The sequence below is a fragment of the Lutra lutra genome, chromosome X (assembly GCF_902655055.1).
Source record: "Lutra lutra chromosome X, mLutLut1.2, whole genome shotgun sequence".
NCBI classification, from domain to species: Eukaryota; Metazoa; Chordata; class Mammalia; order Carnivora; family Mustelidae; genus Lutra; species Lutra lutra.
In genome coordinates, this window is record NC_062296.1 from 71703979 (window position 1) to 71731512 (window position 27534).

At 36.2% G+C, this 27534-nt stretch overlaps 1 protein-coding gene across 1 annotated transcript in view; it reads left to right on the plus strand.

Moving 5' to 3' along the window:
* The window catches only part of DMD (dystrophin), a 2124834-nt gene that overhangs the window by 942250 nt on the left and 1155050 nt on the right, over positions 1–27534 (plus strand). The window contains 1 exon segment of the mRNA XM_047715765.1: positions 12994–13166. Within this exon segment, the coding sequence (XP_047571721.1) occupies positions 12994–13166 (173 nt within the window).

A 27534-nucleotide genomic window follows, 5' to 3' on the forward strand; every position in this document is an offset into this window, starting at 1 on the left:
TTCTATATCATGTTTTATTCTGTTGTTCTTGAATTTATGTGTTAAGGTTTAGCTCAGAACAACGATATGAAACAGTGGTTTTGCTTTCCTGTCTCCCATCTAAAACACTGTAATAGAAAGCATATTCTCCTAACACCAATAGCATCAATCATCCATCAAATGGGCAAAATATTGCCAATAGGTTTCCTATTTCCAAAATAGTGTATTGTCATTTGTATTAATTTATACAGATTTAATTATATCTTGTATAGCAGTTCTCTGTGTACTTGATTGAGTACTCAAACTGGACTTTCAGTGCTTTATCAAAATAATAAGATGCTCATGGTGGCCTGTGTATACAGGATAAAAGGGTATATAGTGAATACAGGAAAGAAAAACATCCCGCCCACATTTTGTAATCCCGTTCCTCAGTGGTAATCATTTCTTTTAGGTTTCCCTGGATTGCTGTATTGCCTTACAATTTTTCTCCACAAAACCTACTTGCCTCTCCTAAGCTCAGTTACACGAGCCATAAAAGCATGCCCTGGTTCTAAAAATACTGGAAACATAGAATGCCATATGTCTCATTTTGAAGAGAAATAGCATTTGCTCCTCTACAACTCTCCTTTGCTATGTTCAGGAGCTGATTTTTCAATCAAGATATTCAATAAAGTGATTTAGACAATGTGCACAACCCAATACACAATGTACCTATTGCAAAATGACTTATGAAATTGTTTCCAGTTTAGCTGATGCTGATGAACTAGAATCATTGTCTTTGAGGAATATTTGGGGCAGCGAAGTGCAGGTCTTACATTTTTCCTTTTGTTCTTATTGATGCTCTATTGCATCTGAGAAACTTGGGCAGACATAATTCTGAATGAAGGACTTGGGTATCTGAGGTATTGTGAGAACAGCATGGAGAAACTTAGCCAGGAAATGCAGATGGACTGCTATTCCACTATTTACTCTAACAGCTAAATAACAAGTAAAAGTAAAATAGAATAAATAGGGAAATAACTGAATATCTCACAACATCTGTTGGGACCCAAATGCCTATCTGCAATGGTTCAAGAACAATGTAACAAATCTTAAGGTTCAGTGATTCCATTCAAATTGGATTTTTATAAGCTAGTTAAGATTCAGAGCTTTGACTGTACTCTTCGGTTCAATTCAACAGTTATTTATTAAGGCCCAAATAATGTGTTTAACACTCTAAAAGAGAAATAAAAGATTTGATCCCTGCACTCTAGTAATTTGTAACATTAATTGGATACAGGTATCATAGTGATACAAACAAGTAGGACAGACATAATATGGGCAAAATATAGTATAAGGCATAAGTGTAAACAAATCCAGGAAGAGGAGAAAGCAATGTAGAGAGCTAAAACAGAATAATTTTACAGAGGAGAAAACTTTTGAATATCTGTACTTTGGATGTATTTGGAATTTTGACAGTACTAATAACTACCACTTATTCATTATGTCCCAGGACATGTTTTAAATTCTTTGCTTGTGGTAACTCAAATGATCATCACAAACAACCCTATATAGAAAGTACTGTTATGCCCATATTCAGAATTTTCCAAGCTGGAGATGGTGGTTTGGGTCATAGTAGTGGCAGGGTCAGATTTTAGATACATTCTGGAAGCAGAGCTCATAGGATTTGGTGGACACTTGCATGCAGGTTGGTCAAGATAGGATTCAAGGGTAACATTAAGAATTTTGTTGTGGACACCTGAAAGAAATGGAGCTGCCATTTAACTAAATAATGTGAAAAATTGCAAGAGGATCAGGTTAGGCTGCAAGATTTGGTATAAGTTTAATTGTCATATGTTAAGCTTAAGATGTTTATTAGACATCCTCATAAATATCAAAGAGACAGCTGGATATATGTAAGTCACAGTTTAGGAGAGGATCTTGATTAGAGATATACATATGGGAATGATTAGGAGTAATTTGTTAGCTCTTCTTCACACTTGCTCACAAAAGGTATCTTTTCCTCTGTTCTTTTCCCAGCCCTCTTTCTTTCTAATGACACTTCTGTAGACAATCTCAGCCACTCCCAGGACCTAAATACCAGTTTGACACAAATGGATTTTACTGGTGGATGTGGGAAATGGCATAAGCAAGATGCCAACATAGTATCATAGACCCACTGCTGATAGCGCCCAACAGAGGGGGCATCCAGCAGATGACGGGACTCATTTAATGACTGACTCTGCTTAAGGCCACAGCAAAGTGTTTTCGAGTTAACAGAAATAGGATGACTTTGTCTTTCTGGCTGACCTTCATATCCCTAGTACATAGAATATGCCTGGCACATGGTAGGTTTTCAATAGTTACTTGTTGAATTAATGAGTAGGACAGAGGTAGGCAGAGAAGTAGAGAAAAAGCTGGGGCATAGCAGAATGAGGTAAGACCAGGGAGGCCAGGGCTGGTTGATGAGGGCTATGGTTAACAGTAGTGACTGCTGCAGGGGTGGGAGAAGTTGCAGTGAGGAATCTATTGGTGAACTAATAAATAGAAATTTCTTTCAGGAACTAATGTGAATTATAGGTATTTATAGGCATCTGCTCACATGAGTCACTTGGAGGAATGAAGCCTGAAGAATCACTGGAAAGCAATTTTAGAGGAATGGATGGATGGACGGATGGAGAGAGAGAGAGATTTAAAATGAAGTTCATTATACTTCATATCATCATATGGAAGTCACTTTTAGGGGAAAGTACCCTAAACAATCAATTTCATACTTTTCATATTATCTTATATGTTTCTATCTCTGAAACTATATTGTTTTAACTTTAAGATAACCTTTTTCCCCTTATGGAAACATTTTTACTAAGGCAGTACGGGCATAATTTGAAGCAAAATTTTAAAAGTTTCTGAATATGTTAATACAAACTTCAAAATAGAAGACACAATTTCAGATTAATATTTGTATATATACCTAAAATCAATATATTTTAAATTCTACCTTGATTAAGAGTTTTAAACTCATGAAAGTGTATTTGAGGTTACTCTTTGGTATAAATAGGACTAAAGTCCTATAAATAGGACTGTAGATTATAGGCATCCTTATTTTTTTAATTCCGTGCTGAAGTTTAAGCAACTGCTGAATTGAATTTTATATATTGTAAGTGTGAGATGCCCACTAATTTTCATGACCACAGAGAAAACAAAACAGAAATGATACTATTTTAAGTACTAGAGATCATACTGACACTCTGTGTCATATTTCTGAGACAAAGAATTTAGTGGCAGGTAAGAAACAACATTGAAATTTTAATAATTTTTTTAAGTTTATTTTCATCTTGTTTGCAATAAGTTCAATTTATCAAATACCACCATCCCCTCTTCCAGCCCTGTTCAATTTCCATAGTATCGACATTGACATTTGTACAAATAGGTTTACCATTTAGGTGGATAAAAGCATGCTCTGTAATGAAACATTCTGGCAACAAGGGAGTAGTTGCTGCTTTACATTAAATAGAAGAAAAACTGAACAGCAGAAATCTGTCCACTATGATGGAGAAGAGAACATAGTGAAGAGTTACTTGAGGCCTTTATCTCAACCTGATTAATTGGGAAAAAAAGGTCCCTTGTTTGGGTCCCTTGATACATGGTCTGTATTATTTAGTTTCTCTTTTTAACCCATTAAAGGCACTTCTTACCCAGTACTTGAATAAACAAAGTACTTCTAGGTTCAAATTGTTTGTGTTATGAATCCCTTTTAAAGACCAATTCTCTCTAAAGGGAGACTTGTGTTTTTAAATATCATTTGTCTCCAATTTCGGACTTTTCATGTCTGTCTTATCAAGGGACTCTTATTTAAACCACGAGCTTTCCAACTAGAAATCTGACTTATAACAGTGTAGTTCATAATCTTCTTTTCAAACATTTATTTATTTATTTGAGAGAGAGAGAGAGACAGAGATAATGAGAGAAAGCATGAGTGGGGAGGAGAGGGAGAAGCAGGCTTCCCGTTGAGCAGGGAGAGTGACGTGGTGCTGGATCCCAGGACCCCGGGATCATGACCTGAGCTGAAGGCAGAGACTTAAAGAACTGAGCCAGAGACCCAGGCACCCCAGTTCAAAATTTTCTGTTTTTCCTTATTTGACATAACTGGACTTCATCTTCCAGTTGTGAAAGTTACTATTTTTTCTCTATTAACAGTGTATAAATAACAGTCTTATTTAACTGAGTTGATTCCATAAAGCTGAGTTACAAGAATGCTATTTTAAAATATTAAGGACTTAAACTATGCACAGTCATGTACAAATGGCTTCCAGAAATTAAAGTTTCCTTTCGCAGGGATAGTGACTAACATGCATCTTACCCAACTGAGATAGAGGGTGGGGAGGTCAATTCAGAGGGGCATGTCAAAATTAAGAGAAAAAATAACTAAAAGTGGTTACTTTGTGATTTTGCTATCATGTTTTCAGGTAATATAAGGAATTCTTCAGGGGTAGAAATGAAAATAATATATTCTATACTGATCCTAGGGATTTTTTTTATCACCATAGCAACTACGGGGACTATGGTTTCATTTTTAGAGGGTCAGAAGCTATAAAGATCACTTATTTCTAGACAAACTAGAAGAGTAAAAAGCTATAAAAGATCTCATCTCTGGCTTTAAACTGTGGAAACTGCTACAGAATTTTCTTTGGTGCGTGTACCATTTTTCTGTGTGCAGTGCCTCAGGGACAAGAGCATGTGTAGGGACTTTAAAAAGGATTTCCTGGACTCCAGCCAATTTTGACAACATTCTCTGAAAATACACCAAGGAGCTATTATCTAGATATCCAGGGAATGTGACATACCCTGCCCCAGTTTTTGCTTTTTGCTTTTCTCATTTAAGATAGAAAGTTTTCCTGCCTTCGCAACATGCTGCCCAGCATTGCTGAAACTGTTTATAACTCGATTCTGAGAAATTCTACCACTTTCTAGAGAACTGGGAGTTCTCCAGAGATTTGGATTAAAATCAGGAGGTTTTGCAAGCTCAGATCCTCCAAGTGAGAATGGATGTACCTATTGTGTGTGCGTGTGTGCATATGTGTGTGCATGTGTGTGTGCATGCTCATACACACATGCCCCACATCAAAGCCAGAAACAGATGACTTTTATTCTGGTGGGGAAGATCCTCCTTCCCTTCTCTTGCATTTTATCCACCTTGGAGATCACAGCTATTTATTTTAAGTAGGTGGGCTCCCAATGTACAGGGAAATGTGGCTGGTTGCCTCAGCGTAAGTTTAAGTAATCAGGCTGTCTGTCACCTGGATTTTGGTATCAAATGGAGGCATTGTCAGAGTTCTGGACTGTTGCCCTTGGGCTGGCAGCCACACTAAAATGGAGTCGATGACTTATATCAGTAGGACATGAGCCAGAGCAAGTGGTAGTGAAACCAGGCAGCCCAGGTCAATCGAATTCACAGAAACAGCAAAGAAGTCACGTTGGTACCTGTTCCTAGCACCCAACCTAATCAAGCTAGCAGGATAGCCCTAACCATTCTACCCAACGCTGTAGGCTCAGAGCTCTCAGAAGATTGTAATGCAATTTTGCCAGGTGAGTAAAAGAAAAGAAAGCATATGAAATGACTGTTTGACTACAATGACTTCTAGGGCATTGATAACATATACCAGATCCATTCTGTCTTTTTAAAATTTCTGTTGCATTATCAGTTATGTTTTTATTAGTAGTGAACTTTTCCTCAGTAACAAAGTGTTTTATGTCAAATAAAGTGAACTGCAGTGTAGTACTAAGCCATTTTCAATTTTGTAGTGAAAGAGGATGACAGTGGAAGACTGTTTGCTCTGTCCAGATTTTTCACACTTTGAAGATGGTGGAATTGCTCCAGATAAGATCACCCAAATAACTTCCTGAATTGCCAAGTTGCCTATTCACTCCTGTTCCCAGCGGCACTTGGCTTGTTGGCAGTTCCCTCTCTCCTTCCTGATCCTCTTCCTTCTCTTCATTTTGAAATACTTTGCTTTTCTGGCTCTCCTCCTAGGTCTGATGACAATTACTCTTCGGGCATATTCATCTTCTTCCTCAGCTGTTCCTTTCCATGGAGGCTCATCCTTAGCCAACCTTTCTTCTCACTGTTTTATTCTAACAAACTTCTCTGAGCAATTTGACCACCTCTTGTGAAATTAAATAATACCGAGGGGTGTTATTCCAGTGATTAACTATTCTGTATGTAACACTTGGTAGAACATAATTTTAACCCTTATTCCTCTAGATAAATAATCTTGTGGTTTATTTCTATGTCAGTGTGCCCTCCTTCCCTTCACATGGTAATACCTGACCTGTCAGATAAATATTATTACCACAGGCTTAAATTGAGTTGCTTAAAAAAAATAATGAAGCCTCCCTATTGTAAGGTGTACACAAACTTGAAGACAACATCCTGGAATTTTAGAAACAATCCCCTTTACTCCCACTCTCTGCCTCTCTTTCTTTCTCTCTCTGAAATTATTCATATCACCCATAACCATAGTGTTTTACCCAGTCTCTACCTGGGAACACAGATGCTTTTTTTTTTTTTTCTTTTTTTGGATCCTAACAGAAGCACTGACTTTTACCCCTTACAACTGATATTCTCTATATCCTCACTTGCTTCTATAGCTTCATCCTCCACCAAGTCAGGTCTTCATGCACCACAGCCATGAAGTCTTAGAATGATGCAGGAAAACCTCCTAAGATCTACCCAAAACCTCCTTCCTGTTGCTCTATGTGACTTGTAGAGTTTGTCCAAGACTGCCACCTAGGAAGCTATAGGCTCAGCAACAGCCCCTCACTATCTGGTCTAGTTTCCATCTCACACATGGTTAAAATCCACCCCAATTTTTTCTGAAAGTAGGAAAAAACTTTCCTTTTATTGGTACTTATTAAGGTTTTATATTATATTTATCTATTCTGATGCAAACCCAAGACCTATGGATCAGAAAACACATCATTAATTACTCAAGAGCATCTTAGCACTAGTGCACATGCCCCAAATCCCCATGGGGCAATGCTGTGAGAGCTGCGAATTTATCTATGTATGCAGGACTCACACTAAGGGAGAGAGTCCCCAGATTTATGGGTAACAGTTTATGCAAGGCAGCTGGGATATCGGACAGAAAAAGTGAAACAGAAACAGAGACCTTTGTTCAAGGGGGTAAACAAATCCTGTCCAGAGAGAGGAAAGGTCTAGGTCTCTTATCCTCAGACTATAAATTTGCACATAAGCAAATGGATCTGGGAAAAGTGTTTCCAGGTCTTTCTGGTACATTGCTCTAGTCTGAACACTAAGGTATGTTTGCTATTCAGTCATCCTTTAACCCAGATGATGGTGCTCTTTGCTCAGAAAGCTCAGACCATGCAGAAATGTGAAAAGAGGAGCACCTGGGTGGCTCAGGTGGTTGAGTCTCTGATTCTGGATTTTGGCCCAGGTCATGATCTCAGGGTTGTGAGATTGAGCCCCATGTTGGACTCCACGCTGGGTGTGAAGCCTGCTTAAGAATCTCTTTCTCCCTCCCCTTCTGTCCCTACCTTCCCCTGACTTCCATGTACTCTCCCTCTCTCTCTCTCTAAAAAAGAAAAAAAAAAGGAAGAAAACAGAGAGAGAGAGAGAGAAAAGGAAAAAGGAAAAAGGATAATGGAAAAGAAATGTGAAAAGATGTATGACCCAACAATAGTCACCGTCTCATTTCTCTGTAAAATCTGATGCCAGCTGCCTATTGGATATCTACAGTCTATGCTCCAAAGCTTCTCAGTATGATCATATGCAAAACTGAACTCAGCACTTACACACAGAGAACCTGTTTATCCATCTGAAATCCTTTTACCCAGTGACACCACTATTCATCCAGGTGCACAGGCCAGAAGCTTGGGAATAATTTGAGTCTTTCTTCTTCCTCACTCAACATATAATCATGGAGTTCTGCCAAGTTTTCTTCCTAACCAACTTTCTCAATCCAACTCAAATGTGAATACCAACTAGATACTTAATTATCTTGATGGTTTTTAAGAAAAAATTTTTTTTTAATTTCTTTTCAGTGCTCCAGAATTCATTATTTATGCACCACACCCAGTGCTCCATGCAATACGTGCCCTCCACAATACCACCACCAGGCTCACCCAACCTCCCACCCCTCTCTCCTTCAAAGCCCTCAGTTAGTTCCTCAGAGTCCACAGTCTCTCATGGTTCATCTCCCTCTCTAATTTCCCCCAACTCCCTTCTCATGTCCATCTCCCCATGTCTTCTGTGTTATTCCTTATGCTCCACAAGTAAGTGAAACCATATGATAATTGACTCTCTCTCCTTGACTTGTTTCACTCAGCATAATCTCTTCCAGTCCTGTCTATGTTGGTACAAAACTTGGGTATTCATCCTTTCTGATGGAGGCATAATACTCCATTGTATATATTGACCATATCTTCTTTATCCATTCGTCCATTGAAGGGCATCTTGGTTCTTTCCACAGTTTGGCAACTGTGGCAATTGCTGCTATGAACATTAGGGTACAGATGGCCCTTCTTTTCACTACATCTGTATCTTTGTGGTAAATACCCAGTAAGTGCAATTACAGGGTCATAGGGAAGGTCTATTTTTTATTTCTTAAGGAATCACCACAGTTTTCCAAAGTGGCTCTACCAACTTGCATTCCCACCAACAGTGTAAGAGGGTTCCCCTTTCTCCACATCCTCTTCAATGCATGTTGTTTCCTGTCCTGTTAATTTTGGCCATTCTAACTGGTATAAGGTGGTATTTCAATGTGGTTTTGATTTGAATCTCCCTGATGGCTAGTGATGATGAACATTTTTCATTTGTCTGTTAGCCATTTGTATGTCTTCATTGGAGAAGTGTATGTTCATGGCTTCTTCCCATTTTTTGATGTGAGTATCTGTTTTGTGTGTGTTGAGTTTGAGGAGTCCTTTATAGATATTGGATATCAGCTTTTGTCTGTACTGTCATTTGTGAGTATATTCTCCCATTCCGTGGGTTGCCTCTTTGTTTTGCTGACAGTTTCCTTTGCTGTGCAGAAGCTTTTGATCTTGATGAAGTCCTAAAAGTTCATTTTCTCTTTTGTTTCCTTTGCCTTTGGAGACATATCTTGAAAAAAGTTGCTGTGGCCGATGTCAAAAAGGTTACTGCCTATGGTCTCCTCTAGGATTCTGATGGATTCCTGCCTCACATTGAGGTCTTTTATCCATTTTAAATTTATCTTTGTGTATGGTGTAAGAGAATGGTAGAGTTACATTCTTCTACACATAGCTGTCCAATTTCCCCAGCACCATTTATTGAAGAGACTATTTTTTCCACTGTATATTTTTTTCCTGTTTTGTCGAGGATTAGTTGACCATAAAGTTGAGAGTCCATATCTGGGCTCGCTGATCTGTTCCTCGGGTCTATGTGTCTAGACAGTAGGTTCCAGGGGGATTATTTGTACTCCTTTCTTGCTTTTGTATATATTTGAAATTTTCCATCACAATTACTAGATGAATCATGGTTTCCCATGGGGTACTGACTTGCATTCAGAATCTCTAAAGCACATTATTAAACATCTCTAGCCTCTGTTTCCTGACCCATCTTCTTCTAATCCTCTACATTTCCAAAAAGTCAGCCAAATATGACTTTTCGTCTTCCCTTTCTTTGCATATGTGTTACCTAGTAAGCATAATGCCCTTCTCACTTTAACTACTCAGCTATGTACACTCCAAATTGCACTTCCTTCATGAGTTCTTTCCTCAATGTGTGACCAAATATGGTATATGATTCATTCCTTCTTTGAACTCCCATAAAAGAATAGACTTAGAATGCTCATCAAATTCCTTCTTGTCATCTAGCTGGGGCTTCTACAGTATTATTTCTTCCTTCATTTCTCCAAACCACACCCTCTCTATCTACCACAATAAGGTCCATTTCAAACTTTTTAAAAACAAACAAATAAAACTGTGCTTCACCTACCTTTGTTCCTTTGTATTGATCCTGGTACATGGTAGAACTCAATAATGTTTGCTCAATTGACATGTCTATAACAATTCAGATGAGCAAAATAATCAAATTCATACTAGTAAGACTAGCCATATATATACTTTTTAGCATTTTTTAAAAAATCAATATTATTAAAGATGTATTGCATAATGAACATGTGTTTTTTTTAGTTTTTTCCCTTAAATATAATAAATTGGAAGGGGAGGTGAACAATGAGAGACTATGGACTCTGAAAAACAATCTGAAGGGTTTGAAGAGGTGGGGGGGGTAGGAGGTTGGGGGAACCAGGTGGTGGGTATTAGAGAGGGCACAGATTGCATGGAGCACTGGGTGTGGTACAAAAGCAATGAATACTCTTATGTTGAAAATAAATAAAATGATGATTAAAAAAATAAAATTACATTAGGTTGATCTAACAGATCAAAAAATATATATATAATATAGATGAAAATTTTTAAATTAACTTATAGGATACAGTAGTTTGTTCATTTATTCAACAAAATACATAGAGTAACCCACCATGTGCCATGAATAGGTTTAAGTTCAGTAGAAATTTAGACAGACAACATTTCCTATACTTATAGGGTCTAGTCTAGTAGTGTAGAGAGACTGGTAGATATATAATTTAATGTTAGTCATAAATGTCAGGAAGAAAAATGAAGAATACAGGGAATACAAAATTGTTAGGGCTTCTATTTAAAATAGAGTGGTAGAGAGGGCTCTTCTTAGATGAGAAAGAAGTGAGAGTACTAGTCATATAAATGTCTTGGAGTGAAAGAATATTTTTGGCAGAGAGAACAGCAAGTACAGAAGAAAACTGGAAGCAAGAGAATGCTTGGCATTCTTGAGAAACACAAAAGGTTAATGAGGCTGAAACATTCTAGACTCAGAGGAGACTAAGAAAAGTAAGATCAGAATGGTAGACAACATACAACCAACATACAGCCAAGTCATTTAGAACTTAATAGGCCGTGGTAAAGATGATGACCTTGATGAGGAGCCATTGGAGGATTTTGAACAGAGTAGAAATATGACCTGATTTATGTTTTGAAAAAAATCTTTTTGGCTCTTGTATGGAGAACTGTAAACCATAAAGACCAAGGAAGCAATGGACAAGAAGGTGGAAGAAAAACCAGGAGAGTTCAGATTACAGAAGCCAAATGAAGATAGAGTGTTAAGATGGAGGGAGTTATATAACATATTTTGATGAGGACTGTGAATTAACCAATGAACCTGAACATGTTGAAATCACTGGAATTCAGGGTTGATGATTTTAATAAGTCAGTAATTAAGAATTGCAGGACTATAGTGTATAATGGGCTGATATCCAAGTTCTATAAAGAACTTCTCAAACTCAATACCCAGAAAATAAATAATCAGGTCAAAAAATGGGTAGAAGACATGAACAGACACTTCTTCAGAGAAGACATACAAATGTCTAACCTACACATGAAAAAAATATTCATCATTTTTAGCCATCAGGGAAATTGAAATCAAAACCACATTGAGATACCACCTTACACCAGTTAGAATGGCAAAAATTGACAAGACAAGAAACAGCAAATGTTGGAGATGTTGCGGAGAAAGGGGAACCCTCTTACACTCTTGGTGGGAATGCGGGTTGATGCAGCCACTTTAGAAAACATTGTGGCAGTTTCTCAAAAAATTAAAAATAGAGCTACGCTAAGACCCAGCAATTGCACTGCTGGGTATTTACTTCAAAGGTACAGATGTAGTGAAAAGAAGGGCCACATGAACCCCAATGTTCATAGCAGCAATGTCCACAATAGCCAAACTGTGGAAAGACCCAAGATGCCCTTCAATAGACTGATGGATAACAAAGATGTGGTCCTCATATACAATGGAATATTATTCAGCCATCAGAAAGGATGAATACCCAACTTTTGCATCAATGTGGATGGGACTGGAAGAGATTATGCTGAGTGAAACAAGTCAAGCAGAGAGAGTCAAGTATCACATTGTTTCACTTGTGGAACATAAAGAATAACATGACGGACATTAAAAGAAGGAATGGGAAAATGAAGGGGGATAATTGGAGGGGGAGATGAACCATGAGGAACTATGGACTCCGTGAAACAAACTGAGGGTTTCAGAGGGGAGGGGGTTAAGGAATGGGTGAGCCTAGTGATGGATATTAAGGAGGGCATGTATTACATGGAGCACTATGTGTTAGACACAAACAATGAATCATGGAACACTACATCAAAAACTAATGGTGTATTCTATGGTGACTAACATAACATAAAAAAAAAGAAGAATTGCAGGATTGATCTATAATAGCTAAATTATGGAAACAGCCCAAATGTCCATCAGCTGATGAATGGATAAAGAAGAGGTAGTATGTGTGTGTGTGTGTGTGTGTGTGTGTGTGTGTGTGTGTACATGTATATACATATATATGGTATAAAAAAGACCATACATATATGTGGTATAAACCTGTACTCCAGAGCCATATATATACATGTATACACACACACTCTCTCTTTCACACACAATGGAATACTACTCAGCCATAAGAAAGAATGAAATCTTGCCATTTGCAATGATGTTGATGGAGCTGGAGGGTATTATGCTAAGTGAAATAAGTCAGTCATTGAAAGGCAAATACCATATAATTTTACTCATATGTGGAAGAAACAAAACAGATGAATATAAGGGAAAGAATAAAAGGGAGAGGGAGGCAAACCATAAGAGAGACTCTGAACTATAGACAACAAACTGAGGTTTGCTAGAGGGGTGGTGTGGGTGAGTTAAATGAGGAGATGAGGATTAAGGAGGGCACTTGCTATGGTAAGCACTAGGTTTTACATGCAACTGAAGATTCTCTAAATTCTACCCCAAAGTGAATATTATATAATATGTTAACTCACTAGAATTTAAATAAAAACTTGAAATACAAGAAAAAGAATTGCAAGGCTATTTGTTATTTCTGATGTTTATAAATTTCCTTTTATCTCTTTCCATAGACAGCTGATACATTTCTGATGTATTTCAAATTTTCTATATCACAGAACATAAAGGACAACTTGCAACAAATCTCAGGTCGGATTGATATCATACACAATAAGAAGACAGCAGCATTGCACAGTGCCACCCCAGCAGAAAGGACAAAGCTCCAGGAAGCTCTCTCACAGCTCGATGTCCAATGGGAAAGAGTTAACAAAATATACAAGGACCGACAAGGGTAGGTAACACTTTTATTTTCCTAAATTACTATACCTGTTTTCAGAGAAAACTCTGAAGTTCATTTCAGTGTTCTCCATGGAAAGGTAGGGAGGAAGAAAGGAAGAAGTGTTATTATCATTGGGAAAAGGTAAGTGAAGTGAGAATCAATAATGGTGAACAGACTAATAATTTGAATTCTAGAAATTATTCTGTACTGGGGTTAGCATTATGTTGGGGCTCTATATTACTTTCTAAAATTTCACATAATGTCAAATAGGTTTTGTCATTTATTGAGGTGGCTCAAACAACTGTACAGTATAAAGTACATATCTTTTGTCAAATCTGTGTCCTATATATTTATAGCAAACTGATATTTAGATTAATATGTTTGAATTATAAGCTATCAGCGAAAAGTTGATTTTCACTTACCAGTTCTATTTTGTTTTAGATTACCAGTTCTATCTTGAAGGTGATATGTAACATTTTGCAGTCCCCCAACTCTTTTTGCTATGAGTAATTTGTTGATTTAAAATAATTTTTCAGGGCTTGCCTTAATTAACATAGCTAGCTTATAACCACATTTTCAAAAATTCACATATTCTTTAGCCTCACACCACAAGAAGGTAGAATATTGTTTTCTTTTCCTATTTTAGGTTAAAAGTAATGGAGTTCTAATGATTTAAAACAATTTGTTTTAAAGATTGTAGTTTTAAAGATTGACAGTGTTCTTTATTATTCTCAAAGAATAATAGTTTTAATAGTTACAGGGGACCTTCCTCTTAACTGTCTTATCTGTCCATTTCTAAATATCCTTACTTCTACTTTAGTTCTTTATTTACTATAGTAGGTTTCTAAACTGATACTTACAGCAGAAATCTCCCTTAATTCTAATAATCATCCCCATTTTGTTCCCAATTATCTTTCATCCAGGGTTGTTTTTCTAAGGTCTAAGAACTTCAGTACCACTATCTCATTCTCCTTAGAATTAAGTCCAGATTCCTTTATTGGGCATTTAAGGCCTTCACATGACCATCGTCCTTTTGTTCAGTCTCATGACTTATCAGTCCCCGCCTGTCCTACAACCTCTCGGAAGTCTGTTCTACCAAAACACCTTTGAGCCAGTAAGAATGGCTATATTGTTATTGTTTTCATATATGATTCATGTATGACCGTGTATTACTCAGCCATTACCATAATATGGTGGTATAAAGCTGTACTCCAGAACCCAGTGACATAAAACAAAAAGGATTTATTTTCATGGTCATGGGTCTTTAAGTTGCCTGTGGTTTGGCTGACTAAGGCTGGGCTCATGGGCACTGTTTCAAGCTGTAGGATAGCTGAGGCAGGCTCTGAGATATGTGTCAGGTTAAGGTCTGTTCTGTCTCTTTCTCCTGAGCCTAAAATGCAGGGTCAGTGGCATTCTCTTGTCATGACAGATCTCCAGACCATGGACCAGATGTAAAACTCCTTTGTGGACCTGTGCTTATATTACGGGCCACTTTTGGCCTGGACCCACATTAAATTCACTCCCATTCCACTGGCCAGAGAAAGCCTGACATAAATAGAGGGGCAAAATAGTCTCTTCCTACAGTGGAAAGGGAAGAAGAGTGACTACCTATTGAAAAATAATTCAAACTATTGTTGATATTTAATGATTAATAATAAATGTTTACAACTAGAAATGACCTTAGTGATTTTATCCTACTTCATTGTTTTACAGAGGACACTAAATTACAAAGATATTAAATGACTTACCCAAATATATATTAAATAGCACATCTGCATATTTCCATTTCACCAAAATATTTAGCTCTAATAGGTTTGCATAGTGTATACTCACAATAAGTTACAAATATGAGAAAATGCATTAGACTCTTGACATTCCTAAGGCATAGGTTCTGAGACCATCACTAATCACCAGATTCATGAATGCTATAATGGCAAAACTCACCTTTATTAAATGTCATAAAGTAAAACAGACATTACTTTTTAGGTGAGGGCAAGTAAAGAATTAAAAGCCAGACTTCTCTGTGACTGCTCACTCTTTATCTAAGAGACCTACGTTCATACCTTGTCTTCCTGCAAATAGAATTTCAACATGTGTCTTAGTAAAGTTGCAAATCTCCAAAATACTAAAAGTGGATTTTTTTTCCCTGTGGGAACACAAATAGTAAACACAATGAACATTTAATTCATGAATCCTGTGTATCTATGTACTGATCCATGTATATGGATAGATACACAAATATGTAAAATAAATATTTAAGTTTTGGGGAAATTAACATTGCTGCTAAATTCTATTGTTATCTAATTCTTGGTGGGTACTCGCTGCTTTCAAAAGATACCTGCAGAAAACATGTGAACATAAAGAGATAATTAACCTAAGATCCACCTAGTATTAGAGAAACATACTCCATTCTTTCTTTCAACATTTAAGGAGTGCCAGATACTCTGTTGTCTTTACTTACTTTCTTTTTTAAAAGATTTTATTTATTTGACAGACAGAGATCACAAGTAAGCAGAGAGGCAGACAGAGAGAGAGGAGGAAGCAACTCCCTGCTGAGCAGAGAGCCAAATGAGGGCCTTGATCCCAGGACCCTGAGATCATGACCAGAGCTGGAGGCAAAGGCTTTAACCCGTTGAGCCACCCAGGCACCCTTCACTTTCTTTCTGACACCAGCTTTACTATTCCTTAAATGGTTAATGAATTTGCACCATTTTCAGGAAATTACTCCCCAAGCCTAAGAGGATAGGAGGATAGCACAGTTCAAATGAGATAACAAAAATGAAAGCAGTTTCTAGACTACACATTGCTGTATAGCCATAAGATGGCATTATTGTATAGCAACACAGTTCTTATCTGACATCAAGTAAGTGATTTTTTTAAAAATCACTGTTCCTTTTTGGAATCCCATTTAATCAGATACTTTGGGATGGCTCACCCATACACATAAGTAGTTAAATTCAAGGTGATTCTGAGCTTTAGATCTGACGTAAAGAGGACATGAGAGTAAGAGTAGTGATTCTTACAATAGTGAATTTTTAGAGCAAAATGAAGTGTCAAAAAATGGGGAAAGAAGGGTGAGGACATTAAAAAAAAATCAAATGCCATTACCAGTGATATTTCAGAAGATAAGAAATAGGAAGATAGTGCTACAGACAAGAAGCCAGATGCGAAGAAAATACATATTTTGTGAGTCCATTTATAAAAAACTCAAAAACGGGCATATTGGGGAGTTAATGGTCAGATATAGTTGTTACCTTTATGAAGAGTAGTGATTAACAAGGGCAGATCTTTTGATCTGGATGTTGTTAGCATTGATATATTTCTGTTAAGAAAGTTTATGTAATTATGCACTTGTAATTTGTACTCTTTTCTCTGTCTATGCTATACTTGAATGAATTTTACACTTAAATTTTTAAAATAATACATAAATTCTTTTTTTAAGTACAAGAAGGACCTAACCTCAAAATTTAAAAAAAAAAAAAAAGTATATCTTACAGAACAGCATGTTACGTTGTTGTACTTTTGGCATTTCACCATGGACCCCGAACATTTTCTAACTGACCAACACCTACTCTCAGATAAGTATGTGGGCACTACTGCTCTAGAGAAAGTTTTTCCAGTGTTACCACCATCATGCTGGGACCACAGGGCCACATGTTGATAGGATGCTGGGGGATAGAAAGCAGGAAGATGCTTCCCCAGGGATTTCTCCTTTGTTCAATTCCCTTAGTGCCAAGTCCAGAAAACTAAAGCACTCACAGACTCTTGCTGCCATTTGTACTGCATGAAGGAAAATGAGACAATGAAAGAAATGAAAGGGGAGAAAACAGGAATAGAAACCAAAGAAATCTGATTTGAAGAGAAAATGCCTTAATCATCTCTGTATTCAGACTCTAGGGAATGAGCATGTAATTCTGCAAGCCCACTCCTAATGCAAGTTTCTCATAAGCATTTTCTCTTTCACTTGTAATTTTTCTACTGAGACATTCAGTAAATATTTTTCTCTCATGTAAAGGTGAGAGAAATAACCCCTACTCCTCACAGAGGGAAAAAATAATATACTAATCCTCATGTCATCACCATACAATTTTATCCTCTAAAGTGGAAGCCAGAGGGACAGATGCATATTCTGGGAGCTTTTCCAGAATTGTTTGTTCCTAAATGAGACATTCAGCTATTGCAGCATTAGCAGCCTCTTCTATTTGTCACAGAGCCATATGTAGTTGGGAAGATACATGATAAGCACATGCAGGATCCTGACGACTCAGGGAAGATTAACACTGCAGCCTTAGAATTAGTCTCCACTAAATGTAAAGATTTTCATGCAAGATTGGATCTTCATATTCCCCTTCTCCCCCCAGGTATAGGTATACATACTAATACATGATTCTACTGGTAGTTTTTGAACTTGGGAGAATTAAGGAGAGCTTATAAAAAAAAAAAAAAAACCCTAAACATGGGAAAGTCTTTTTGTATCTTATTCCAGAATCAATGTTGTATGGACCAGGGAAAGAATTCTCATGCATTCATTCATGGGACTGATACAGACAAAGATGTGTTAAATTGAGGAAGTGAAATTTTCTATTTGTGGCCCACTTTTTTTCCACTGTTAAAACCATGATGTATGGAGAAGGCTTCTGTTTTGGTTCTTCACATCAAGATGTTTTTAAAAGAAAATCCTGGGGCACCTGTGTGGCTCAGTGGGTTAAGCCACTGCCTTCGACTCAGGTCATGATCTCAGAGTCCTGGGATCAAGTCCCACATCAGGCTCTCTGCTCAGCAGGGAGCCTGCTTCTCTCTCTCTCTCTCTCTCTCTCTGCCTGCCTCTCTGTCTACTTGTGATCTCTATCTGTCAAATGAATAAATAAAATCTTTAAAAATAAATAAATAAAAGAAAATCCTTATTTATTAAGTCATTGATTTGATAGAATTCATTTTTAAAACTTAGTTATCTATGTAAAGACAATAACACATTATTTATCTCTCCATATGTATCAGAAAATATTCCTATTCATAGATACACAGGCACATTCACCAATTTACCTAAGCATTTTAGAAATATTTTTTAAATATTTTAAAGTTTACTGTTAACCTTCAAGCTTTCCCAAGTTAAGTATCTTGTTTGCTATCTGCTTTGTCTACATCGATTTTTCTGATTTATTTTATTAGGTCGTGGATATCAAAAATCATGTCAATTTTGCTTGCCTGTATGATGCCCAGTATAGCACTGTGATTAATAAATACGCTTTGAAGATAATGATGATGAAACTATAATTTGACAGCACTGACATTTCATATATTCCACAAATAGATCATCAGAACTTTAAGAAAGGCAACTTTCTTCCTGCCCTATCATTTTATGTAGTCAGCATCCAGCACACTTCACCTCTACACTGTCTCCTCTGCCCTCTGTTCTCTCTTGTGTATTTTAGTTTAGGGGCTAAGCCTCCTGAATATCACCTTCTCTTTTACGCTGCTCTGTTTGAGTGTTTATATTTCTTCCTGGGCTCTGTAGAGTCTAAACCAATCCCTATGTATTGTGAATATCTTTCACTGTCCAATTGTTGCACTTTGCACAGCACCGAGAGGGCAATCGTAAGCCAAATAGAGGAGGTTTTGTTTGCACCCTGCAGCCCAAAATGAAGTATATGATTTGACTGCTGATGCCAGTTACATGGAGGTTTTACCACCAGAGACAAACTTTAAGCCACAAAGGATTAATCCTTTATAGTTAGTGTTCAGAGGTATTTAATGTCCATGCATTCCTACTTACCAGTCTCATTAAAACAAACTAATCAACAAACTATACCCTTATCTCATAATTGTTATTTTGAAACTCTGTTTAAAACATGAATCATTCAGTACTGTGTACCATTTGAATTAGATACCTAAACTAGCCCTTGATTGTAGATTTCCTTTTTTTAAAGCTTTTCTTTAAATTCTAGTTAACATACAGTATAATATTCCCTTGCTTACTTATAACCTCTTCTGAATTCTTTGTTGGCAACAGTTGGCAAAGGGATTGAATGGAGGAGATCTGTTGTAATTATTTAAGGAAAGGGCTTTTTGAAATGCATTAAATATAAGTCTGTTTCTACCTATCAGCTTCTCTTCTGTATGTTCCTATTGCTATTTCAAAGCACTCCAGAGTTGCAGAGTGATTTGCTTTTTATAATACTAATTTCATACAGGATCATTTGCCTTATATCTTCAACATTTTCAGATTCTTATAAAGCTTTACAGTTCACATCAAGGTTAGTTTAAAACTTGCTTCAAATAAGAAATTGACTAGATATAAAATTCATATAATCTTAGAGCTAACCATAGATCAATATCCTGAATCTTTTTCTCAAAGTAATTGAACATCTTTGTTTTCCAGGATAGCTGTATACACACATTTCTGTTCCTCCCCATAGATGATTCTATTTCTTCAGCGTACAGGGGCTGTAGTTGGCTTCTTTGTTATCTAAATAAACTTGTATTTTCATTACTGTCAAAGGGAAAGGGTTCTAATATAGAAACCAATTTTATGACTATAGGACAAGTCTCATTTTGGAAATAAGGCCACTATTTAACTTTACTTGTTGTGTGTTTCTTGGCTTTGCTATATCACACATTTCCCTTCTCTAAATATACATTTTTTCCCTTCTAAATGGAATAGACAAGTTTTGGAGGAAAGCAAAACTGTGCTAAATGTAATCTTTCCAGAAAGTCTCTTTATCAATTAGAGTTTGTTTTGGCTTCACTAAGATAGAAGCATTTTTTTTTCTCCTTAAAAATGTAGGATTATGCAGTCAAGGCAGGTATAATGGCTCTGCTCATTCCTGATTTCTGCTCAGCTATCCTCATGTGGTGGACTCTCCTTCACAGGTTGCAAGATGAAGTTCCTACCACTTCTACATTCCAAAAAGGAAGATGGGAGAAGGGGGAAAGAGTGGCAAAGTGTGCATACTAATTGTCTATTAATAAAGGGTCTTGGGAGCTGCAACATTTTGGTTATACCCCATTGACCAGAAGTCAGTCACATGACCACACCCAAGCTGCAAGGGAGGCTGGGAAATGTTACACTTATTCCTGAGTGCTATGTGTTCTGCCAAAAAAGTGTACTCTTATGGAAAAGCAGGAAAATGGATATTTGAAGAGAACTAACAGTCTCTTCAACAGTTTTTGCAGAAGTCTATTTTGTTTTGTTTTTTAAGCAGCCCTAAGAAATATGTAAAATGGGTGGCTAAGTCTAGAGTTATCTCCTTCCCCTACTCTTTTATCATTTTATGAACTCTGATTTTGGTAATATCTCACTTTGGCTTCCTGAATTCTGCTAACATAAACATAGAAGTTTTACATAATTGTCAATACCTGCTTGTTCTATCCCTCCATGTTCCCAAAACATTTTCTCATTAATCAATTTTTGTCTGATTTTTCCCCTCTTTTCCAACAAAGCCATGGCTTAGCCAAGGAGAGAGATGCATAACTTCGTTGCCATAGTGCTCCTGGAGTATATATTCCATGACTTTGACTATAGTTGGGTTATTCATAGATTATAGCAGTTTAGATTACTAACACCAAGAATGACCACTAAAAAATAAGGATCTAAGACCAAAGCAGAAATTATGACAGTGAACTGAAATTTTAGGACATCTCCTTTTCTGAGCATGTGAGATGAGCCTTGTGTAAGATTCAAGACCTTTTTTAGCCACACCTATGTGCCAGGCATGCATTCAATGTTTTATATATAAGATTGCATCATCAGGAGAACTTATTTTACACATGAGGCACTTGAGATTTAGAGGGAATAAATCATTGTCTCAAGTATCCATAGAAAGAATATGCCAGAGCCTGTTTTTTGACTCAAGTTATGAATTCTCGTCTGCTGCATTCCTTCTCTTTTATACATTTCACATAGGATTTCTTGTATTTCTTGTGCTTATTGATTATGTTTTCTTCCAGAGGTCATTCTTTAGTAGCAGTAAGAGGGATACATAATAAAAGCTCTTTAAAGCCCTTGTCTCTGAAACCATGGTGCTTTAAAGAGATGTTTAATATTTTGAAGGTAGTATCTTCATATTCATTATCTTTAGAGAAATAGATTGTGATTCTATAAGATGCTTGGCAAAACCAAGTGGTAAAGGATCTTCTCAAGTGATTGAGGAATGCTAAAACTTGTTTTTTGGCAAAGTCCTACTCATATTCAGGACCCAGTGCAAATGCTACCATTTGGAATACTTTGCTGGTCTCACTTATTCCAGCCTCTGTGTTCCTAGAACTCTCTGTTTATATACTTTCCTTATTGGTGCTTACCATGAATTTAAAAGTCTTACATCACTGTGCGCAACTCTGTACCATCCAACAGAGTTTTTGTTACTATAGAGCAGCAGAAACTGTGTCATACACTTCCTGTCACCCCTAAGCTAAACACAGTATAATTTTATGGTAGCTCTTCAATACATTATTTTTTTTTAATTGAGGAGACCTCACATGTAAATGACAGACTGCTCACTCAAAATAAGTTTCTTGTTTCTTTGGTTAACAAGAACTTCATTCCTATTATAGTTCATTCAACCAAATATTTATGTAGTGTAAATTTCCTCATATTTACTTTCAATTTTCCATAATAATACTGAATTATGACTTTGAAGTATGGATATAGCAATATATGATTAATATGAGGTCTTGATATGTTCTTTATGGTATGTGAGAAAAGTAAACAGTCTCTCATAAGGAAAAATATACCTGTTAGCCACTAAAGTCAACATAACTTCCTGGTAGAAGACAACAAATTTTTGTTTTCTGACTTACTTGCTTGTTTTAACTTCTACTATTCTGGGGTGTGTGTGTGAGGTGGGGATTTGTTACCATTATAAAATTCTGATGCCTTAAAAATTTGCTTACTCTGTGACAATTGCAAATTCTTGCCTGTAAGGCAATTTTCACAAGAATTATTTTCTTATTAGTTCTTAGTTTATCCATGGACAGTCTCAAATTCCTCTTGAAAATATCCGTTTCCTCAAGAGAAAGCTGCCCATTACAAGCTAAAAATGTGGTGTTTGAGAGATTTCTGTTTGAAACAAACATTTTAAATTTCTTTGTGGTTTCCCAAAATGGTTAGATACTTAGAAAAATAAACAACAGTTTAGATAGGCATTTTCAAATTCTTAATATTTGAATAATTTGTATATTTGTATGTTTGTATATTTGAGCAAATTTAAGATGTATATATATATATATATATATATATATATATATATATAGTGAATTTTGTCTGCTTAGTTTCTCTTGCATTTCTTCTTTTCTTTTTTTCTTTCTATTTGTCTTTCCCTAATATTCAAAGATAATGCTAAAAACTAAGGATTGTTATTTCATGCCCTTTGTTTTGAAGTAATTCTGAGGTAATCAGAGATATAATTTTTATGGGTACCTCGCATAAAGTAGTAGCACCACAATTAGGACATAGATGCAACTTCACATCTGTCTTATACCTTTTTCCCTATCTCCCAGTAACGTAGGAGTAACCCAAGGTAACTGTCCACTGGGCCCTTACTAAAGTTTGCCAGTATTGGTCAGTTGCTGCTGCAATAATTGTATCTAACAAACACACCCGGAATTAACAATAAATCATTATTCTCATGTTCCTGGCTACTTTGAGTCAACTCTACTTCAGGGGCTACTTTGAGTCAACTCTACTTCAGCCTTTGGGACTATAGATTAAACGAATACATCCGACCTACTTATTTCATTCTGGGGCCAGGCTGGAAGGGCAGTAGATACTTGAGGCATATTCTTCCATGTCAGATTTCAGAACTCTCAGAAGGGCATGTGGAAACATGTGATTCTTTAAAGACCTTGAGTTGGAACTGACACGCTATCTCTTCCATTTACATCCAATGGTCAAAGCAAGTTACAAGGCAAGCCCAAATTCTAGTAGAGGAATAAACACTGCTCACCATGAAGCCATTCCAAGAGTGATGGTACATAATTCTACTACAGAATAGAATTAGGAATAACAATTTAAAATATTGCATTACTCTAGTAGATTATTATAGCATCCGTTAAGCATTTTTGATGGTGTGCATATAATTTTCTGAGAATACCCAACTTGTTGGTTCCACTTGAAAATGTATCCTGAATCCACTTTTTAGACAGGTCTCATCTCTAATCCAATAGTTTGGGTAACTTTAATTTTGCAAAAACAAACAAACAAACAAAAACCCCTCTTTTAATATTATGAAGCAGAAATTTAAAGACCCTTGAAAAAACAGAATACTAAAACAAACTTGGAGTCACAGTTTTATTTACCAACTTGAGCGTCTCCTTGTGCTTCCGCACACTTGGAAGTTGGATTTCCAAATAGCATCATGACTTTCCATACCCAGCTGTCTGCTGCTTGAAACTACCATAAGCTGACTATCACGGCTCACAGTATACCCTTGAAGAAGGCCATCTGGTTTATGTCTCTTGGCAAAATTTGTTTAAAAACAAGCAGCTGCATGACAAAGTAAGAAGGAGTCTCTGTCTAGCTGTGGTAAATAAGTAGGTTTGCAATGCACATAATAAAGCATTTTGTAATCCAAGCCAAAATTTCTAAAAGGGAAATCCTTTCCTCACAAATAAAAGAAAAATCCACAGAGTTAAATTGCATGGAATGGACTCTATCAAATTTATATTTCAGAGGCTTAATATTACAAGAAAAATAAAAGTCTATTTGTGATTAGATACACCCTTCTGGTAATAACTAGTTTTTGTATACTTACATAGAATCCAATGATTGGAAATTATTTTTAATTACATTAGAATTCAGATTTCTTAAAGACCTATTCTTTTTTTAAAAATTTTATTTTTTATAAACATATAATATATTTTTATCCCCAGGGGTACAGGTCTGTGAATCGCCAGGTTTACACACTTCACAGCACTCACCATAGCACATACCCTCCCCAGTGTCCATAATCCCATCCCCCTCCCAACCCCCCCCCCCCCCATCAACCCTCAGTTTGTTTTGTGAGATTAAGAGTCACTTATGGTTTGTCTCCCTCCCAATTCCATCTTGTTTCATTTACTCTTCTCCTACCCCCTTAACCCCACATGTTGCATCTAAAGACCTATTCTTTGAATCATAACATTAGTTGGTATTTAATGAGTTGTTGAATATTCTCTCTTTCCTTCTACTAGGTCGCTGTGCATCCCATTACACTTACACTGTCTTAAAAAGCATACAGGCTACACTTTTTTTTTCTTAAGCATGAATTGATTTTCCAGTTCAGTTAAGTATTTTTTTTTTTCTTAACGCCATCTATGAGGTCAGAGTAGCCATGGCTAAGGATTGATTTTGGTGTTAATAAAAAATTTGAGGTTATGAGTGTTGGTTTGTGTTGCTTCTAAAGCAAATCCTGAGACAAAGATTTGAGTTCAGGTTGTTTATTCAGGAGATGATTCCGGAAGCTGTGGTGCAGTAGTGTGGTGGTAAGCAATGGAAGGGAAAGTAGCTTCTGTGGAATATTAGCTAGCCAGTCACTACGGTGGGGGACTGGAGCTTAATTCCATGGAGAAAGGCTGCCAAAGTATGAGACAGGTACGTCTCAGTCACTTTAAGCAAAAGGCATGCATGTGAACTGTGATGTTTATACTCCAGTTCTTATTAGTCATTTTTAAGGGCTGCTCATTGTGTCCTGCTTTTGAGTGTGGTGTGTTCTCTGCTTCAAAGAAAGTCCTCAGACTAAGAAGTATAGTTAACAGTGGCTGTTGAACATAGGCCAGGTCACACTGGAGTGTCAAGAGTGAAGACAGTGCATGAAGGTCAGCAGGATCTGCTACACTATGGAGGGGTGGTCTTATTGTACTTAATAAGGCCCACTATATTTCCTTACCCAGCTGTTCACTTTTCCGCTTATTTGTGCTACTTTTCTGATTTCTGCAATTCTCTGGATTATGTCTTACCCTAACCAATAATATGCTAAGACTTATGTCTGTATTTCTCATTCTTCCTCATTGGCTTTTTTTGTTTGTTTGTTTACTCTTCTACTGATGCTTACCTTTGCCATTTGTCATTACCTTTGTCATTTCTAACTGTGGTTAGGTATTTGAATTACTGAGTCTTATGCTAAGATTTTAATAAGGACTTAGTTTTTTTTAAGTGGGATTCATACCAGTTAGAGACATCATTAGAACTAAAAATTAAAGGTCAGAGACACAGTCCTGCTTAAGTCAAATTCCTGAATGGCATGAAAGACTTGGATTTTCTATCACCAATAAATAAATTCTTTGGAGTATTTTTTTAAAATTAATTCAGGAAAATTTTAGTTGTATTCCCAGTTTATTCCAAGTCTTCTGCAAATTATCTGACACTATAGTTTCTAGCATCAAAGGACAAATTAAAATCATTCTTAATTTTTTTATGGTTGCAGATTTCTTGAAGGCTTCCATTCCTTGTTTGGATAAACAGACTATGTTCATAGTGTTGATTAGACATTCTTTGCTCACTCTGACATTTTCAAAGTTAAAGTCCTGGAAGATCAAAAACACAATTCTTTGGATGTCTTTAGAGAAGCCAAGAATAAATTTGTTCTCACTAGAGATGAATGAAGACAAATTTTACTCATTAGTTAATTTTACTTCATGATCAGAATTCTTTGCCACATGAAAATCATTTGGTTTATGAGTGGTAACATGAAGAGTAATGAGAATGATTACAGATCTAGAAGACTTGACTAGATGACAGAAAAAAGAGCAAAACTTTCGAAATGTAGAAAGAAGAAAGTTTCAGGGAGACATGAACAAGGCTGGAAATATTTTAAGTTTGAAGAACACAGAAAATAAGATAAGTGCAAATAAGATAAATGAAGAAGAAAGTAAGATAAATGAAAATCCTTCATTTATTGGGAAGAAAGAGGACTGCAATTTGTATGAAGGTTTTTGTTTTGTTTTGTTTCTTAGTAAAGAAATACCTGTGGAAAATCTGGGAAATTAGGAAAACTAAACTTTTATGACTGTTATTTCAAAGGTCACAAAGGAAATTAAATTTTAAGTTGTGTTTAAAAGCATTGGAATTACTTCCAGTCCCATTTTTTCAGGACTTTGTGCACAGCAAGAAAAAAGATCACAGCATAGCTAAAGGGGAACATTTAGGTTTTCATTAGTCTCAATATAGACTGCTTCATGGACCCTTTGGATTTGGTGACTTACATCAATCATGAAAGGTGTAACCAATTATTGTATTATAATAATTTAATAATTACTTTTATACAACCATTTATTGGCGGGACAGGGCCATATGTTTTCTTGATGTTATATCATAAATAAAGAAAAGGCACTAAGAAATATATCATTTATGAAGACTACCCTTATCACTCTCATCATTGGCCATAAAATCTGATTCCTTATCTGTGCAGTGCTTCAGTATATCTGCTTTTGCTTCAAAGCACTGTAGTCATAAGTGATGTCTTTTATCAAGGATATTTTCTAAAAACTGCTTTATAGGGGATAACTGTGAGTATTATAAAATATAATAGACATATAATGTTTTTTGTGAAATAGCTCTCTAAATGATTTTCATGATACCATTTCTGCCCATGATGTCTAAATCTTTGTATCAAAGACGGCAAATAGACAGAACTTAGAAGACTTACCTCACAAATGTTCTATTATTAATAAGATAATGGAATTTGGAGACAAAAAGACAAAAGAAAATGCAGTTTAGCCTTAGTAAGGAAACTTAGGAAGTAAAATGGACTGATTATACTTACTGCCTTTTTTACATACATGTGTTGTTTTTCTACATTAAAGAAATCTACAGACAATGGATTTTCATTCACTTTTTATTCTGCTGAAAGCAGTAGTCTCTTAGACTGTATGAGGATAGTTTGGAAGTGAGCTTCATTTACTTTCCTTCCTCTGAATGTCTAATATATAAAATTATTTTTGCAGTGAATACCTAAGAGATAGTGTAGATTAGATAGGAGGGCAAGGAAGAAAGATTTCAGTTAACGGAACTTGTTGCCCTATGTCTATCATTACATGGAAGATTTGTGCCACTCAACATCCTGAGTGGACCTCTTGTAGGGGAAATTTTTCTCTTCTTTCATTTGTGTTCCAGGGCTAAGACATACATTTCATGTTATTAGCTAGTAACAATCAGTTGAAGTTTTCATGAAAAATACTCTCTTTCATTCTAAAGAAAGAGTTTTCATGGCAATTTCATTTAGTGAAAAGTGACCCCAAAAAAGTTAACATCTAGTTCATTCCATATATGTTAATGGTGTCATTTTAATGAATTTACAAAATAAGAGACCAAATTTTGCCAAGTTCCTGACAGTAACAGTAGTAAAATGTAATTTCTATTGGCATGTGTTCACATTATTTTGACATGGTGGATGGATCTAGTAAGATT